Below are 20469 nucleotides of genomic sequence, written 5' to 3'. Positions count from 1 at the left end.
AAGCACACGTGCGACCATTCGCGTCAGCCTTGTGTTAAAACCTTTTCCTCCTTCTTTCAAAAATAATAAAAACATTTTAAAAGGTTTAAGCACACGTGCGACTATTCCCGTCAGCCTTGTGTTAAAACCTTTTCCTCCTTCTTTCAAAAAATACAAAAAATATTTTAAAAGGTTTAAGCACACGTGCGACCATTCGCGTCAACCTTGTGTTAAAACCTTCTCCTCTTTCTTTTAAAAAATAATAACAAAAATATTTCAAAAGGTTTAAGCACACGTGCGACCATTCGCGTCAGCCTTGTGTTAAAACCTTTTCCTCTTTCTTTTAAAAAATAATAACAAAAATATTTCTAAAGGTTTAAGCACACGTGCGACCATTCGCTTCAGCCTTGTGTCGAAAACCTTTTTTTCTTCTCCCATTTCATAAAAATTATTTTAAGAGGGTTAAGCACACGTGCGACCATTCGCGTCAGCCTTGTGTTAAAAATCTTTTTCTTCTTCTCTCAAAAATTAACAAAAAATATAAAACATCATGTGTCCAAACAATTCTCCAAACAAAATTTCCAATCAGTTTTCAAAGAACTACGTAACCCTGATTTCTCAGTCCAACTGAGAATACGTAGGAGCAAGATCAATCCTTGTCGGGCACAAAAAACACAAAAAATATATTTTGTTTTCTTTAGAGTTTTATTTTTAGGGGAAATTAAACATTTAGCTAACTACATTAAATTCGCACGTTTGATTAAAGGTATTGCCTTCGGGTAGGCGTTGTGGGGTGCTAATACCTTCCCTACACGTAACCGACTCCCAAACTCAATCTTTGGTTTTCGTGGACCGTGCCTTATCATTTTATGGTTTTTCCGTAGTTTTCCAGAATAAACTATGGTGGCAACTCGAAACTTTTTTTTTCAAATTATTTTCTCTTTTTTGGATCGTCGTCCCGTCGCGATTTTCCGGTTGCGACAACATCCCTATATTATTGCTGCTCCAGCTGACGCGATACCGCCTCTTGCGCCTACACAACGTCCTGATGTTCCACAGGAGGCACGACCTCATCGTAGATCCTCTCCGCCTTCACCATCCGACGCCTTGGTATGTTATTTTTCATTGCTTATGTTATTAAATTTTGATTAACCATGTTTATTTATTTGTTTGATATAATTATTATGCAGGCTAGATTTAAAAGAATGGCTAGAAAGTTACAGTCGTTGATATCGTGTCGTCATGTGACCGAGGGTACTGTTCCACTTCAGGTGGTGGTGGAACTGCTTCAGGATGCTAATGATGGAATCGACGAATATTCTCCAACTAGGAGAGGATAGAGGCATGTTCGTGGTAGACGCTCGACGTCTAATTGATAGTACTTTGTAGTAATGATTATACTTTGGTTTGTTTTGACATGACTCATAGTAGAATCTTTTCTTGTTGTTTATAATTATTTCAGTTTGCAGGCATATATAAACAAATCTTTTATCTACTCTGTATATTTCTTTTCTTGCGAGATTCTTTTATGTTTTCAGCACTGGTTCTTACCATTTTACATCATGAGATTGCATTTTGCTTTACATGTTCATGACCGATGTGTTCTTTTTGTATTCTTGATTTGTCCCTGTTGTTTGATTAGACGAGGATTAGGATTCTTTTACTTTTGATGCATGCCCTAGTACGTATTAATCTGGTAGTTCAGTCATTGTGTATTGAGCATTTTAGTTGTTTTAAAGTAGGCATAATACAGACTTGAGAACTTGAATCTGTTTCTGAATCTGAAGGAGAACCTGCACCTTTTCGTGTATGAATTACATTGCTACAGTTCTCCAAAGTGAGTGTGGAGTTGGAGTTTGGCAATGTACTGGTGATCAATATTTTTGGTAGCTTGGTAAAAGTATAAAACTTGTTTTATTGGTTTACGAAGAACATTTATTTGGTGCAGGAAACAATTCCAGTAACCAGAATTTGTCTGGTGATTCTTTCCCATAGTAAAATGAAGAAAATTGAAGTATTATTGTGGGACCCGCTTTTGATACCGAAAAGCAATTTTAAAATATACAACTTTAATCACGCAAGATTATAGATGACATTAATATATATATATATATATATATATATATATATATATATATATATATATATATATATATATATATATATATATATATATATTCATATAAAAAAATACAAATTACGTAAGGTATATATATTATTGTTATAATATAGATTTTATATATATAGGTATATTCAAAAAACTCCTGTAAAGCAGAAATTGAAGTTTTGGTTAAAAATCAATTAAGTATAAAAACCAGTAGTTTACAATAAAGAAATTGTTAGGGTAGTTTTACCCTTAAACTTTCATTGTGAATGAAATAATACACTGGATGGACACGTCATTGCTTTTACGAACAAACATGTAGAGAATGGAAAATCTGACACCAAGTGCTCAATTGTTTTACTTTACTGAATAAATTATATGATGCAGCTAAAACTAAATAGTTAATGGAGTCATTTTAGTATCGAAACGTCATTTTAGTAAAATATAAATTTATAAACTAATCTAGTTAAAGAAAAATTTTTATATCGAAATGTCATTTTAGTAAAATTTAAATGATAAACTAATTTCTTTCAATATGTCATTAGAACAAAATGAAAGATTTCATCATATTAAGTTATTTTAAAAGAAAATAGTTAAACTCTTCATCCTAATAATTCACCTATCAATATGATAATTAAGAAAAGTGGAAGAGCAGGAATAATTTTGTCTGTGTGCTGTCAATTTATATTATGAAGATGATTATAAATTTTTTAATTCAAAAAGTTGAAAAAATCACAACTTTTACGTATTTTTATAAATATCATGGATCACTTAAGTTAACATAAGATTTCGTTACGTTCATCAACTGTGCAAATGCTTGCATCCTACTACTATACATAGATGACCACGCTTGTGCCTGAGGATAACAGTGGGTTGAGGAGATGATATTCACCATGGACAAAGGACAACCTTCTTGTAGCTTAACCTGTGTTATACAAATTACAATATTTAATGGAGTCATAAGTAATTTTCAAATGAAATCACAAATTCATAAAATTACCTGCACGAAATGACATCCATGAACATGTCCTATACAAATTAAGCGATGTTGAGTAATATCAGAAGGTGGTGTGGAACGTAGTGGGAAGATAGTATAATTTTGAGAGGATGACATACAGACTAAAATTACATTATAGCGGTTAGCAATTGCATAACCAATGTCTGGTAATGTCATCCACTTGTTCCTGTTAGCCTGTTATGAATAAAACAAGTTGTTAGATAAAATAAATATAATAAATAAAATACATAAAAAAGGATACACACTTACCGTCGACTGTGGCTGTTCCACTAACAAAGACTGTTTCAGTTTGTCTACTACATCAATGCCTCCTACTAGTCTTCCGTATTCATCATGCCAATTATTGAGTTCTTTATACAAATCATTTCTAATAACGGGCCATGAATCTTCTCCCAGTCCTAACAATGCAGCAATGCATCTATATCCACAGTTACCATCAGCCACAACATCAACAACGTCCACAATGAAGGGGTGAGTAATAGAATCCAACTGGTCTATCATTGCAACCTTTTTTTTTTCTTCACTACATTTAGCTTTGATTGTAATTTACTTTTCACAGATGAAGATTCCATGGTTGAATGAAAGGTGTCGACATACTCAAAATATGATGGATCTCGCGTAGTAGACCTTTTTATTCGTTGAACTTTTCTTTTTTTTGCACCCTTTGTCTTGACTTTATCTAATGGAGGGACCATTGATGTCAATGTAGGACAAGTAATGTCAAGTAACTTCTGCTTAATGGTAACTTTACCTCCAATGTCAGCCTCATTGAATCGTTCTTCTATTTGTTTCAACACATCTTTAATGGATAGATGGGGCTCGATTTCATTTAATTCAACATTTGAGAAATGCAATCTTTGCCACATGATATGAAATTCACCCACAGGGATCATCCCAAGATCATACCGTGCTAATTCACATGCACAGGGGACACCAAATGGACGTCTCAATATGCATCCACACTTTGATGAGTCCAATCCTATCTGTTGCACTCTTTCCAGTTCATTGGCAATGAGATCTAATGCATATCGAGATACATGCCCAATAAGTTGTTTATACCTGTATCCTTTAAAAGGGTCACTTGTGAGCAACCGCCTTTATTCAAATGACGTCCTAATCTTGTTGTGTTGTATGGTAACGAAGTTATGAATACTATCCCAAAAAGAACACAAATCACCGATACTATTGCTCAGAATTGTCTTCAAACTCGCATGAGCAGACTCAACCTTGCAATAAAAAAAATAACATCAACTAGTGCAAATAAATATTTATCTACAAAACGAATAAATAAAATAACATTACAACATACCTGTTTGTGGCTGTGTTTCCTAAATGCATTACTTTGTTTGTCCATACCTTTACAAAATAGGTACTGTACGGAATAATCCAAGTCTGATTCAGATATTCAAAGAACAAAGGCCATTCACTGCTCGCGTATTGAAGACCATTCACATACTCAGCAAACAACCTCTCATCAGCGCAATCCATCACATTTTCCCATGCACATATCAACACATCCCAAGCCTCTTTAGAACGAACTAACATTTTGCATTTAGCTAAAACATTTTTATGGATGTGGAACCGACATAACATTTGCTATGACTCAGGGAATACATTTGCAATGGCATTCATCAAAGCCAAGTCTCGATCAGTGACAATGACTTTAGGACTACCCTCAGATGTTATAAATAAACCTTTCAGCTTTTCCAAAGCCCATGTGAAATTACTCTGCCTTTCAGTAGACAAGAAAGCAAATGATGCTGAGAAGGTTAAACCTGTACACGTCATGCTCACGATCTCAAGCAACGGAAGTCTATATCTGTTTGTTTTATACGTGGAACCCATCATAAATACAACATTAAATGAGTTTAACAATTTCACCGCATCAGGATGTGTCCAAAACACGTCAGTAATAACCTTTGAATTGTTGGCACACCTACTCCAATGAATGTATTTATCCCGGTCCAACAACATCATAAATTGTTGTAGTTCAGTTCTGGACCCTCTTAATGATCGTTTATACGCTTGCCTTGCGTTGTAGATTTGATTAATCGTTGTGACATTTCGATCATTGTTTTGTTTAAGGGTTAATAAAATATTTGCAGGTGTAACTTTACTCTTTGTCATATCAACCAGTAATGACTTCTCACTCATATTTAACCTGCCAGCATAAGGGTGTCCAACTAAAGTTTAAGTTAGTTCATGATTGTGATGTCCACACATCACATTCAACACCCATCCATCCCCATTTGAACATGGTCTACCCTTTAATCTAAATGGACACTCACATTTACGAGTGCCATATACACTGGGCAATGCATCGACTATGTATTTCCGGTATTTCCCTCCTTTTTCACATCCAAGTTTGATGAACCTTTTTCTTCCCCGTACACCAGTAGCTTTATCAGATCTTATTATTACCACAACAAATCCTAAATCATAAGCCATCCCTCTTACTCAATTAATTAAGTGCTCCCGTGAATCAAATATTTTATTTGTGGTAAAATTATTTGTCAAATCTTTTTCTACAAGTAAACTAGAACCAACTTGAGAATCCACATGAAGATATTCATCCATTTTAAATAATAATCACCTATAAAATTATAATGATTCTTATTAACATAATTAATAATTAATCAAACAAATATAAAAATATTAATATAACTAAATTATATATTTCATATAATTAAAGTAATAAGTAATTTTTTTATATAATTATAAAATTCTTAGACAATTAAAATAGAAATAAAAAATATATGTTATTAAAAACATTAAATATAAAAAATATTTATAATATAAATATAATATAATGAATGGAATAATAAATAAAAAAAGAAAACAACCTGCACCTTATACTTTTGATAAATTCATAAAAATTTAATATATATATATATATATATATATATATATATATATATATATATATATATATATATATATATATATATATATATATATATATATTAGATGTCGACATCTGTTTTCTCTAAACGGATGTTGACATCCGGCGACGGATAACCAGATCCGTTTAAGGGTTTAGGCTATTTTTAACCGTGAATTACGTACTTCTCTGGCGCTCACGTATCTCTTTCCACCGCTACGCCTTCAACCACCACGCTGTAAACACGATCACAGAGAAGAGACGAAGAATTTTGTACAGTTGCAACTTTTCTTCCAACACGCCAAAGATTCTCACACCAACAATTCTCAGAGTGAAAGAAAAGAGAGCACAAAAAGAATTCGAAAATCCAACAATCAAACAGAAACCAGAGAGAGCAGAACGTGAGAAAAAAATTAGTTTTTTTACTTATTTTATAAATTAAATTTTACATAAGGGTATAATAGGAATATAAATAAAAATAAAAATATAAATTAAAAAAAAAGGGATAAAAGTGGGATGGGGAGGTGGAGATCCAAGAAGGTGGAGGTGCAGGGATCAACGCCCAAATGTTAATGGGCTGATCCAGAGAGTAATTTTCCAAAGATCCAAACAATAGTTGGGTGTTGCTCCCTTCACCTCCTCAAGTGCTCTTCCACCTCCCCAATATTTTCATTTATTTCAAAAATATTTTATATTTCTCCACTATTTTCTTTTATTTCAAAAATATCCTACACTCTCATTATCCTCAACAATCTTTCTCTTTCTCTCCCTACATTAATGGAGCATTCACATGGTTCAAATTTGAATTTGTGATATACTGCAAAATATAAAATTTAGATAAAACTTCAATATTAGTGCTTCTACCACTTCTATTTTATATTAATAGTAAATAATAATATATTATTATTATATACTAACTTTATAATGACAAAAAAAACTAAATAAATTCCAAATCTTTAAAAAATAATTTTTCTTTTATATTTTAAGTATTTAATAATATTTTTATATTATTTATCTAATAAATTAAATACTTTATTCAATTTTTTTGAGTCAAATATGTTTGTAAGTTAAAAGATAATATAATGTTAAAAATTATAGATATTAAATGTAAAAAAAAAAAACACACAGATATATAAACATTTTTCTAAAAATTTAGAACAAAATTTTACTATTTATTAAGTAATTTGAAGAAAAAGAAATATATTGAATAACAAAAATAAGATTGAATCAAACTTATTTAAGGGAATATATCAGAAGTTCAAATTAGAGCCATGTAAATGCACCATTAATGAGCCATGCAAATGCTCCATTAATACAGAGAGAAAAAGAGAAAGATTGTTAAGGATAGTAGGGAGGTGTAAGGTATTTTTGGAATAAAAGAAAATAATGAGGAGGTATAAAATATTTTTGAAATAAATGAAAATAATAGGGAGGTGAAGGAGCATTTGAGGAAGTGGAGGGAGCAACACCACAGTATTTTCCTATATTGTTGGACCTAAAGAAAAGCTCAATATTCTTAGCCAAGCTGAAATGTTAGGTACTAACAATAAAAATAAGAATGACAATATAATTAAAAGAATGATAATTTAATAAAGAATTCACTATTTATATCTTGATTTTTCATTCATTTACTATATTTTTCATTTATTCACTACTAAAGTTAATAGTTTAAATATTGTTGGGTGAATGTACAAATAGGGATTACTAGCATATCTGAAATTTAACTCCATAAAGAAACTGAACTCAATTATTTTGAGTTCATGCTTTGCTAACTATCAACGAACAATCCTTAAAAAAAAAAAAAAAAACTGTATTTGACAATCTAACATTAGATGATAACTCCTATAATGAATTATAATAAGTTTTGGGGATAAGGGCTTAACTAAGCCCTAATTTAATACCAACCCATTTAATGGGGCTATTGGGGCCAGAGGCTTTGAAAAAGCCCCTTGTAGTGTGGGCCAAAAAGATGGGGTCTAGCTCTATGAAAGACTAGGGCTGACCTAGGGACTCTGAGGTAAATTGACAACTGTACTTAAAAGTGTAGCAACCTAAGCATCATGATTCACTTGTAACTTGGGTCACCTAAGCACAATACATTCAATACACCATGCAACAATCTCATTCATCAATTACCTTACCAAGAATCAAACTCTTTAACTGTAACTTGACACAATTATTCTTTCTTATGGGACAATTGTTGTAACTAGTGACAATGTCTTGGTAAAGGCAAAACGATTTTGGAAAATAAGGACAAATTTAGGTGTTTAACAGATAGAGAAGAACAAACAAAGGATTAATATATTGGTTAATGATCGCAATCATTTCGACAATTCGACAATCAAAATAAAGAATACATATCTAACACAGTAGTGGACCATCTAATGAAGGAGTAAATGTCAAATGTTGGAGTAAATCATTCAATATGAAGTCCAAAAAAGTACACCACATAAGAGGTCAATAGAAATTAAGTATTGATACGGTTAGTCAATCTAAAGTCGTTTTCCAATTAATGCAATTGCAATTCTTGTATTCCATATTCTAAATGTGTTTATATGAGTAAATATTAAATAGGAGAGTAAAGTAGAGGTAATTTTGTTGATAATAAAACAAAGTAAATTCATTTATCATTTCATTCATAGTTGAATTCTTCTACAATTATCATATGATTATCACATTAATCCAAATTCTAAACAAAACTCAAATTAATCAAAGAAACATCAATCAATTCATTGAGTATATCTCACATCTCCAAGAATTTATTTTTGATATTTATATTCTTTTGCTCTTAAATTAAGTAGACAAGACATTGTTAGAATTAAAGAAACTAACAAAAATTTCAATGAAAGATCATAATCAAATTCTCAGCAAGCACATTCAAAGACAATAATGATCCATTAATAACCACATTCTCAGCAAGCACATTCAAAGATCATAATCAACCGTTTGACTGCTTGACGAGCACAAATCAGGTAAGGTGGCTAATCATTAATGGTCCATTAATACGCTTAATGACCATATCAAGGATGAATATATGGTATTAATGGATGATTGGCATGTTATATTGCCTAAAAATATAATGTATTAATTGATAGCTAGTGGACTGAGTGATTTTAAAAGCCTATAAATACGATATTAAGATTGAGGTAAAGACACCTTTTTCATATTAAGACACACTTAAGTCATAATTTCTTAATTGAGCGACAAAGTATTTTCTGCAGGACCACCACTGGTCGGCGGGGAGGGGGGACAACTTACACACTGGACGGACGAGTTGGCATAGGTAAGGTCATATCTGCAGTCGAAAGAGGCTAGGATGGAGAATGGTCAATCTCTGACCCCAATTCAACCGAAACAATAATGAAAGATCTAATAATATCTTCAAAATAAATTTGCTTATTTTCTACTTAAGAAAATAAACCTAGAAATATTGCAATTCACAATATTTCTTTCCATGATTAGATTACTTGATCATTTCTTGCATAAAATTGCTCAATTCAAATACATTGTTGCCATGTTTATAGATCATCCATTGCAATTCACCATGTCATACCATCTAGTGAGACTTGTCTAGCGACTTAACTTTATTCTTTAGTTGCACAAAACACATTTTAGAATGTTCGTAGATCTTGTGTGGATTCAATCATAAAAGTTGGTTAGTACATATATGACTATCTAGTGAAATTCAACAAATGAGATCTTCTTGTGAGATTCATCTAGTCAAACTCATCTAATTAGACTCATTTAATGTCTATCAAGGCTTAAAAACTAATTTTAGCACATATTTTTGTTGAAGCTTAGATAATATAAATTATAAAAATATGATTTAAACCATTACTTTAGTCTCAAATACTCTCTAAAAAAATCTAATATTAGATTTTTTGAAAGCAATTAAAAATGTAATCATCAATTAACATGGAAGAAAGGAATAAAGAGGATTTGACTATGACTACTTATAAATAAGGAAGGTGGCAAGTGTAACATCTCGACTGGGATGATAGTGAAACTTATGTTATTTAATGCTTAGACTGAAAACACATCACATTTAAAAAATACATGTCTCATTGGGTAAAAATTATTAAAGTGTCGTCTGAAGAAAAATCTTTACAACTAGAAAAAAGTTTTTGTTTCTGAAAATTATAAAAATAATTAAAGAAATTGCTCTCGGAAGCTACCAAGATAACTCTAATATTTGTCATGAAAAATGGCTTGATGCGTTTCACCATTGTTATTCCAGTTATAAATAATGGTAGGAATATTTACAATAATTATAATAACACCCAAGTTCTAGGATGTCACATGTTTAAAAAAACTTTTGAAAACTTAACTCTGATATTATTTTAGAAAACAGATTAATTAAAAACTTTTATTTATCATAACTGAATTTAGAAAACTACATAAATCAAGTGTAACCATAAATCACCCATAGAATCTCATTGAAAAAACAATAGTATTGAAAATAAAACCCTATAGTTCTCCCATGTATCTCGCTGCTCAACTTTGCTTTAGCTATATCTGTAACAACATCTATTCTCATACAAGTATGATCATCGCAGGTGGAAACCACAACCACAACATGCAAGGGTGAACTAACATAAAGAAGTCCTATAAACATACATATGTATTAAACATCTACTTAGGATAAGACTTCCGAACAATAGATATCTCCATACACCTACACATATCTTCACATGACATCTCATACATCACCTTAAAACAAATCATTAGCAACCACAATATCAATAATTGAAGTCACCAACATATAACCCTACAACTATTTTGTCAAAGTAACCAAGTCACGCTCAAACTCACTTAGTCAATCACAAACTCATACCCAATTTGTTTGACATAATTTGTTAAGATTGTTGATAAGGGAAGCACTGGTTTAGTTAACCTTAATCTCACAGTGCTCTAGTTGCTTAAACTTTGTATGATGACAACACATTATTAATAACACACGTTTTGTTATGTATTACATGTTCTGTTCCTTATTGAATTATATATTGTTGAACATGTTTTGTGTTGACCTTGATATATGTATGCACATTTATTGAGCTTATATTTGATACATCATTTATGGTTGCATTACATATGTTCTTGAAGAAGAAAACCACATGCACTTTTATGAACTTATATTGTGTAGCATAACTGCAAGTTTTAAGTCGACTTCATTATGAAGCAAGTCGATTAAAACTCGTGACTATGCACAACTTTTCAAAAGTAGTGCTGTGAGTGATTTTGCATTGAAAAGTTTTTCAAACTGTGCTGATGTGCCTAAGTCAACTACATGCGCAGTGGATCCGACTTGGTTAGTTGATTTTTTGAAATTTTGTTATGCTTGTGAACAGTAACAACTATATTTCAAAAGTTAGTTAAAGCATTGATGATAGTCAACTCTATTAAATGAAAAATCAATTTGTCTGTTGTTGACTGCTACTGTTTGACTTATCTGTTATAATTGTCTAAGGACAGTCAACTTTATTAGTAGCCTAATCGACTACAAGAGCGTCTGATTTATTGAAAACTATAGTTGGATATTGACTCAGTTGATCACACGGACTTTGGATATTCTAACATTTTCATTTGTGATTTACAGATTGTGATATCTAGGAATTTGCTCCAAGAACTCATCAAGATGACCGCAATGATCTATCTTTGAAGAGGTTCTTTGAAGGAGAAAGATTTTTGTGCTTACTGGCTGATCATACCCTTCACATCGTGGTTCTTACTTGTTGATCAAGATTTCTCTCAATCTTTGTAAAGATTATTGTTGTTGTCCTGTTGAGATTACAGGGGGTTGACTCGTGGAGTCTGTACATTTTGAGGATTGTTCAAAGTGGGTTAAAAATTTCAGAAGAGGGGATATCTTGCTACAGATCTTGTGTGCATTGCCTATATTTTGGTTAGAATGTTAGAGAGGTGTTTTATATTTTTGACGTGGAGGTCTCTATAAAAGCCTTGTTGTAAAAACATTGACCATTATAGTGTATTTGCTTCTAGATTGTGGAAGGACACTAGATGTAGGCATTGAGGCCGAACTAGTATAAATACTTGCGTTTGGATTCTCTATCCCTACACTTTTACATTAAGTTAACTTTACTACTTTCGTAGTCAACCTTATATTTTCAGTTGCACTTAGAATTTTCACTCCTTGTGATTCAAGAAACTTTGTAAATTTGTATACTTTGTGAAAAAGATTGCAAAAAGACTCTGATTTTGAAAACTCACCAATTCACCCCCCCTTTGGTGTTAAAACGAAGCCAACCTTTTTAAAACAATTTGTATCAGAGCTCGTTTTCATAAAATATTTGAAAAACTAGTCGACTTCATTTTTCCCTGAATCGACTACATTCCTGGGAATGACTTCCAATTTTCAAACTTTTGGTGAAATTGCATCTACAAACAGACCACCTATGTTTTCTGGTGAAAACTATCCTCTTTAAAACATTAGAATGCAAATCTTTCTTGAATCCGTGGATAGAGGAATTTGGGATGCAACTTCTAATGGTCCTTTTGATCCAACTCATATCGTTGATGGAAAAACTGTTTTAAAAAAAAATCTGAGTGGTCTCAAGAAGTGAACAAAAAAGCACAATGTGATGTTAAAGCCAAAAATGTCGTTGCCTCTGCACTAACTGTTGATGAATTTTTAAGGATATCTCAATGCAAATCTACTAAGGAGATGTGGGATGTCTTGGAAGTCACTCATGAAGGCACTGATGAAGTCGAGAGAGCAAGGAAGAATTCTTTAATTCAAGAGTATAAACTTTTCAGGATGAAGGCTGGTGAAACAATCTTGAAGTCCAAAAAAGATTTGCTCACATTGTAAATCACCTAATGGATCTTGGCAAAGTGTTTGACAAGGAAGAGATCAACATCAAGATTTTGAAACGTCTTAACAGAAGCTGGCAACCCAAAGTCACTGCAATCTCTAAGTCCAAAGATCTTACAAGCATGAATATGACTACCTTGTTCGGCAAGTTAAGAGAACATGAGTTAGAACTTGGAAGATTGAAGGATGAAAAAGAGGTTGAAGAAAAGAAGTTCATTGCACTGAAAGCAACAAACAAAAAGGCCTTAAAGTCAGAGGAAGAATGAAATGCAGAGATGGACGACAAGGAACTGATGACCATGGTGGTAAGGAAATTCAGTCAACTTATGAAAAATAATAGTCAACTTACTAACCGTGCAGGTCACAGTAGAGCCAAGAAAGCTTTTAGGTTTAATGTTGTACAATGCTATGAATGTGGAAAATAATGACATAGAAAACCAGATTGTCCAGACCTAAAGCTGAAGCAGAAATCCAGCAAAACATTTCCTCAAGATAAAAGCAAGAAGCAGAAAGGAGCTTAGATTGCTTGGGAAAACAGTGTTTCAAATTCTTCAAGTGATGAAGATCATGATCAAGAAGAGGAGTCTAACACGTGTTATATGGTTGGAGCATCATTGGCTGACTATGACAGTGACACAAAGTTCGAGCAGGAACAATTGAAGTCAAGTATGACTTACTACTGTATGCTTTCAAAGAGATACACGCTGAAGCTATGTGACTCCAGTACAAGGTTAATTGAATTAACTCTGATAGAAAGGATTATGAATATAGAATTAATAATCTTGTCACTGATAATGAAAATTTACAAAGAGAATTGGATGAAGCCTTAATGTCTACTAAGAAAGTTAAAATTGAGACTGTTATAGTAGAGAAAACATGTGATAAATGTCCTACCCATGAAAAGCAAATAGATTTTGACTAGCACGCTAGCCAAATTTACACAGGGTAGAGATAATTTGGATGTTGTATTAAGGTCTACTAGTAGAGCTATTAACAGACAAGACATTGGCTTTAAAGCTAACTCTAATAGGTCTAATACAAGAAAATTTTCAGATTTAAGCAAACTTGTTAAACATGTTTGCTTTTATGTAATAATGTTGGTCATACTGTTAGAAATTGTTACTATAGAAGACTTGGCGTTCCAAAAGGTTTATATGTGTGGATACCTAAGGAACATCTGACCTCAACTAACAATCAAGGACCCAAGTTCAAATGGGTACCTGCAACCAAAACTTAAACTATTTTGCAGGGATTATAAACAGGTGCAGTGAAAACTCAAGGATGAACTACATTGGCTAAATCAAACATCTTGAGTGTCTACAACTGGTAACATGTATCACCTTACTGCATCATGTATGAATTGATGGATTGTTTGTTGATTGCATGATTAATTGTTTGAATGATTTGTTTTAAAAATGTTTTTCACGACTTTTAGTCGACTAGATTATGAACATAGTCGAATGTGTGTCTCTGTATGTTTGTATCTGCTTTTAAATCATTATGTCATACTGTAGTCAACTTTGATTTTATCATAATCGAATTTGTTTTCCTCTTTATTGTCAATATTCAAATTTTTAATTGATATTTTTACGCCATCTTTGTCTTTCCGGTCTGAGCCATACTTTATTCCTGACACTACCACACACTACTTGTGTATTTCCAATGACCCTTGATTGAATTCTTTGTATCCTGAGTGTCTCTGGAAATGGCCTCTCCATCTTATTTCTCTAAGAAAGGGAAAGCAAAATGCATGGCAACTAGAGAAGCTAATGTAAATGGCTGGATTAGTGATGACGACTCTCGAATGAGGTTTACTGATGGGTCTCCTAAACTGGTTGTATCACCAAGGTATCTTGACTTGAGGTTATTTGGAAAGGAAAACTTTAAGTTTCTTGAATGAAGATTGGTATCCTGATCTTGTTAGAGTGTTCTATCATCACTTGAAGATTATCAATGGTGATATCTGCTCAAGGGTTAAGGGAACTGACATCACCATCAGCAATGATGTTTGGCAACAAACAATTGGATTAAAGGCTGAAGGAATCTCTTCTCATCTACCGAACACTCAAATAAATTATTGGTTAAACAAAAAGGATCTCTACAGAGGGTGGCTCAGACTTCCTGTAAGCTAATCAAAAGAAAACATTTTTCTACATAAAGATCTTAGAATTGAAGGAATGGTTCTTGTACACATACTGACATGGGTGATTCTACCAGGAAGATTGATGCAAGATGAAATGACCACAGAGGATGTGTGTCTTCTCCATGCTATAAAGAATGATACTCCCATTGTTGAGATTATTGACAACACAAACTCTATATCAAACTAATTTTTGATGATGACAACACAATGCTTAATAACAGTACATATGTTCCAGTATTACATGTTCTTATACTGAAATGTTTTTCATATCTGTTGAACATGTTTTGTTGAATTACAATGTATGTTCCTATGATTGATTGAGTGTTATATTTGTGGAACATGATTGCATTGAAATGTGAGATAAAATGCTTTTGATTACTTCACATTTCTGAAAGAAAAGATCACATGCACCTTATGAACTTATATTTCTTGTGACAAAGTTCTAATCCAGTCGAAACACTCAGAATGGATTCGACTATGCTAAAATCTTTGTACAAATTTTGTGAACCAGTGCTATGTAAGGTTTTGAGTTGAAAAGAATTTCAAAGTGTTTTTTCATGTGTCAGTCGACATTGTGGATCACATATTCAATTGTGTTATTGTTCTGTTTGAAATGTCGTTAACCATACAAGCTTCAACGACTATATTTTTCAAAAGTTAGTTAAGACTATGTGACCTGGTCAACTGTAATAAATGAGTATTGATATTTTGACTGAGGAGCCTTTGTGTTGACTGTCTGTTGTAACTGTTTTAATATAGTCGACTGTATTAGTAGGCTATTCGACTGAGAATCAATCTGATGTAATAGAAAACTATAAATAGACAGAACGCGAATTGTTCTGAGACTTTTGTGATCTGACATTTTCATTTTCCTGTTTCAGATTAAATTCTTCAAGAAGATGGTGGTGATCTTGCTTTAGAGATATTCAAAGGAAAGAGTCAATTGCTCATACTATTTGATCAATATCTACACAAAGAAGATGCTTCTGTTTGATCTTTGAAGGCTTGACATCTTGTGAAGACTGCTGCGTTTTTTACTAAAGGCTTGACAACCTGTGAAGTCTGTTGTGATACGCTTGGCATCCTGTGAAGAGTATTGGTGACACGTTGAGGATTGTTTGACGTGGGTGCAGATTGCAGAAGAGGGGATTCTTGCTACAATTATGGTTTTGTGTGTGCAGCTATATTTGGTTTTTGGATTAGAGAGGAGATTTATATTTTTGCGTGGTGCTTCTCTAAATTCCTTGTTGTAAAAACCGCAACCATTATAGTGCATTTTCTTCCTGGGTTGGAAGGACACTGAATGTAGGCATTATTGGCCAAACCAGTATAAAAACAATGTTTGAATTTCTCTACCCCTGCACTCTTTATTTCCAGTTGACTATATTTGTTTAGCAATCAACTGCTTTTTTCCGCTGCATTGAATTTTATACCAAGATTGCGAAAAGAATTTGATTTTGAACTAACACCAATTCACCCCTCCTCTTGGTGTAAAAAGAAGCCTACTTGTTTCCTAACAATTGGCACCAGAGCTGGTTTTCATAAGATATTTGAAAATTCAGTCGACTTTGTTTTTATTCTATTCGACTGTAAAACCTAGGGATGACTTCTGTTTCGCATTCAAAAAATGCTTATGATTTTAGAATTGATATTGCATCTGCTTCCTGTAATTTCAAGTTAAAATCTGTAACTGATGGATTCTTTGAAAACTTTGAAACAGGTAACTTGGAATGCAAGGTGACCAGTGATGAAAAATCATGTTCAAAGATGTAGAAATAAATCTTGTTGAGCATCAAGTTTACAAAGTTCTTGAGAAAGACGAATAGTCAAGATCATTCTAATGATGGCAAGAAAGTCAAGAATAAAGAAGAACTGATCATGATGGTAAAATCTAGGGTAGTCAAACCTGATTTGGAACAACAATTCAAAAGTCCTACATGGTACCTTGACAGCGGGTGTTCGAGACATATGACTGGAGATCCTACAAAATTCTCAAACATCTCATATAAAGCTACGGGTCATCTCACGTATGGTGATAACAACAAAGAAAGAATCATCGGTATAGGTAAAATAAAAACTCCTTCATCTTATGAAATTAAAAACATTTTGCTTGTTGAAGGGTTCAAGAACAATCTGCTCAGTATCAGTCAGCTATGCGACAAAGGATTGAAGATCACCTTCGAACCTAAATACTGTCTGATCAGCAATGGGACAACAAATGAGTTACTGCTTGTGGGAATCGACTATGATGAGACGTATGCTCTTGTAGCCAGATTAGAAGTTATCAGAATACTTCTAGCTATTGCATCCATAATGAAATTCAAGCTATATCAAATGGATGTGAAAAATGCCTTTCTAAATGGATATATTAAGGAAGAAGTATATGTTGAGCAGCCACCTAGATTTGAATATTTTGAATACCCTGATCATGTCTACAAACTGAAGAAAGCCTTATATGGATTAAAGCAAGCACCAAGATCATGGTATGAGAGGCTAAGTGAGTTTCTTGTAAAGAAAGGATACTCAAGAGGAAAAGTTGATTCCACTATTTTCATAAAAAACTCAAATAAGGATAAACTTTATGTGCATATCTATGTTGATGACATTATTTTTGGTTCTACTAATCCTATGTTGTGCAAAGAATTTTCAAAAGTCATGCAAGAAGAATTTGAAATGTCCATGATGGGAGAGTTGACATACTTCCTTGGTCTAAAAGTGAAGTAAACCAAAGACGGCATATTAATTCATCAATCCAAATACTGCAATGATCTGCTGAAAAGATTCAATATGCTGGATTACAAAGATGCTGCTACTCCAATGGCAACTAACTGCTACTTGGGTCTAGACGAAACTGGTAAAAGTGTTGATCAAAGAATGTATTGAGGTATGATTGGATCATTACTTTATCTTACTGCCAGTAGGCCTGATATCATGCATAGTGTTTGTCTCTGTGCTAGATTTCAATCTGCACCTAAAGAATCACATCTTACAGGTGTTAAAAGAATTTTAAAGTACCTCAAAGGTACTAAAAGTCTTGGACTGTGGTAGCCAAATGGCACAAATATTTTTCTAAATGGTTACAGTGACTCTGATTTTAGAGGTTGTAAACTAGACAGAAAAAGCACTAGTGGCACATTCACTTACTTGGATGATCATTGATCTCTTGGCATTCAAAGAAAGAAGCATGTGTGGCTTTATCTACCACAGAAGCTGAGTACATAGCGGCTGAAAGCTATTGTGCACAGTCTCTTTGGATAAAGACTCAATTAGAGGACTATGGCATTAAGATATAACACATTCCCTTGAAATGTGATAGTACTAGTGCTATAAATTTAACCAAGAATCCAATTTCGCACTAAAAAACTAAGCATATTGAAATAAGATATCATTTCATTAAAGATCATATAAATAGGGGTGAAATCAAAATTGAGTATATTGATACACTACATCAGTGGGCTGATATCTTTACAAAACCTTTGAACAAAGAAAGATTTTTTACAATTCGAAATGAACTGGGAATTCTAAATGATAATAGTGTAAAATGATCAATTCGACTATGCTTTAATTGAAGTCAATTATGCTTAAACTGCCATGCATCTTTACACATTGACTTTTGTTTTGATATGATTTAACTTTTGCTTAACCACTATGCTTGATCTGAAAAAGGTTGTTGAAAAGTTTTGCAAGAAGGACATTGCTTTGAAGATCTACAATTGGAATTCAACACTTGCGAAGCAATGCATTCGACTGCGTCTGAATGGGTTAACAATTCCAATTCTGGAATTTGATTCTATCCTTACTGTTTGCTTAAATCATTAATATTTTGTTATTATCTCTGCTCTTTACTTGTTTCAATATCTGAATTGAGATAATATTTTGAGACTGTTGATATTTGTATCATTGCATATATATGTGATTTGACAATTTGAATGTGATACAAATTTGTGCTTAAACTGTTGCTTGATCTGTGATATTCTGCATTGTGCACTCAAACTGTTTTTGAAACTCATGCATAATGACAGGGGGAGTATCATTGTTTTACACATTGTTTCATCACACATCTATATTTTAGGGGGAATTTACATTGTTTTGTGATGAACTTGTGATTTTTGAAAGCATCATTGTAATTCATAAATTGCATATCTTCATGATGCATCTCTATTGGTTTTTTCAAAACTGCATAAATATCTGAAGCATTCCTTTTTCTTTAATGCACAAAGGGGGAGAGATATTCATGAGTGTATGAGAGCAAGTCTATATGGGGATAATTGTTGCATCATATTTTAGCTGCTTGATATTTTTGCTGTATATGCAGAGTAACTGAATTGTGTTTATATGATATATGTTGTTTACTCTGTCATTTGTGGAACTGTACAAACATGGTTGAGTTATTAATCATGGTTGTGCATCATCAAAAAAGGGGGAATTTTTGAGATTGTTGACAACACAAACTCTATATCAAACTAGTTTTTGATGATGACAACACAGTGCTTAATAACAGTACATATGTTCCAGTATTACATGTTCTTATACTGAAATGTTTGTCATATCTGCTGAACATGTTTTATTGAATTACAATGTATGTTCCTATGATTGATTGAATGTTATATTTGTGGAACATGCTTGTATTGAAATGTGACATAAAATGTTTTTGATTATTACACATTTTTGAAAGAAAAGATCACATGAAGCTTATGAACTTATATTTGTTGTGACAAAGTTCTAGTCCAGTCGAATACACTTATAATGGATTCGACTATGCTAAAATCTTTGTACAGATTTTGTGAACCAGTGCTATGTGAGATTTTGAGTTGAAAAGAATTTCAAAGTGTTTTTTCATGTGTCAGTCGACATTGTGGATCACATATTCGATTGTGTTATTGTTCTGTTTGAAATTCTGTTAAGCCTACAAGCTCCAACGGTTATATTTTTCCAAAGTTAGTTAAGACTATGTGACCTGGTCAACTGTAATAAATGTGTATTGATTTTGTTGACTAAGGAGCCTTTGTGTTGACTATCTGTTATAACTGTTTTAATACAGTCGACTGTATTAGTAGGCTATTCGACTGAGAATCAATCTGATGTAACAGAAAACTATAAATAGACAGAACGAGAATTGTTCTGCGTGGAGCTTCTATAATTTCCTTATTGTGAAAACCGCAACCATTATAGTGCATTTGCTTCCTGGTTTGGAAGGACACTGGATGTCGGCATTATTGGTCGAACCAGTATAAAAACAATGTTTGAATTTCTGTATCCCTGCACTCTTTATTTCTAGTCGACTATTCTGTTTAGCAGTCAACTGCGTTTTTCCGCTTCATTGAATTTTCAATAACTTGCATTTCAAAGAAAAGATCAAAAGCTTTGAATTTTCATACCAAGATTGCGAAAAGATTTTGATTTTGAACTAACACCAATTCACCTCCCCCCGCCCTCTTGGTGTAAAAAGAAGCCTACTTGTTTCCTAAAACCCACCAACTGGGTGGAAATATTGAAGGACCACATAATCAAA

General features: G+C 32.8%; 1 protein-coding gene across 1 annotated transcript; it reads right to left on the bottom strand.

Annotated features, from left to right (window-relative positions):
• Positions 1 to 2843: 2843 nt before the first annotated feature.
• On the bottom strand, positions 2844 to 3602 carry LOC106753063. Its single transcript, XM_014634850.1, has 3 exons — positions 3351 to 3602; positions 3213 to 3275; positions 2844 to 3008 (listed from the first exon to the last, which is right to left on the bottom strand). Exons 1-3 carry the CDS (start codon positions 3600 to 3602, stop codon positions 2844 to 2846), a joined length of 480 nt encoding a protein of 159 aa, XP_014490336.1.
• Between the last annotated feature and the right edge of the window lie 16867 nt (positions 3603 to 20469).

The sequence above is a fragment of the Vigna radiata genome, unplaced genomic scaffold, assembly GCF_000741045.1.
Source record: "Vigna radiata var. radiata cultivar VC1973A unplaced genomic scaffold, Vradiata_ver6 scaffold_91, whole genome shotgun sequence".
In the NCBI taxonomy this organism is placed as follows: domain Eukaryota; kingdom Viridiplantae; phylum Streptophyta; class Magnoliopsida; order Fabales; family Fabaceae; genus Vigna; species Vigna radiata.
This window is presented reverse-complemented; position numbering and strand designations above follow the sequence as displayed.

What these genes read in the sequence shown, in the direction of transcription:
- LOC106753063 (XM_014634850.1), bottom strand. Translation starts at nt 3,602, where the DNA reads ATGATAGACCAGTTGGATTCTATTACTCACCCCTTCATTGTGGACGTT. An exon ending in TGGAACAGCCACAGTCGACG is followed by an intron (nt 3,276 to 3,350) that starts GTAAGTGTGTAT and finishes TATTCATAACAG; the next exon opens with GCTAACAGGAACAAGTGGAT. An exon ending in CAATTGCTAACCGCTATAAT is followed by an intron (nt 3,009 to 3,212) that starts GTAATTTTAGTC and finishes TGTATAACACAG; the next exon opens with GTTAAGCTACAAGAAGGTTG.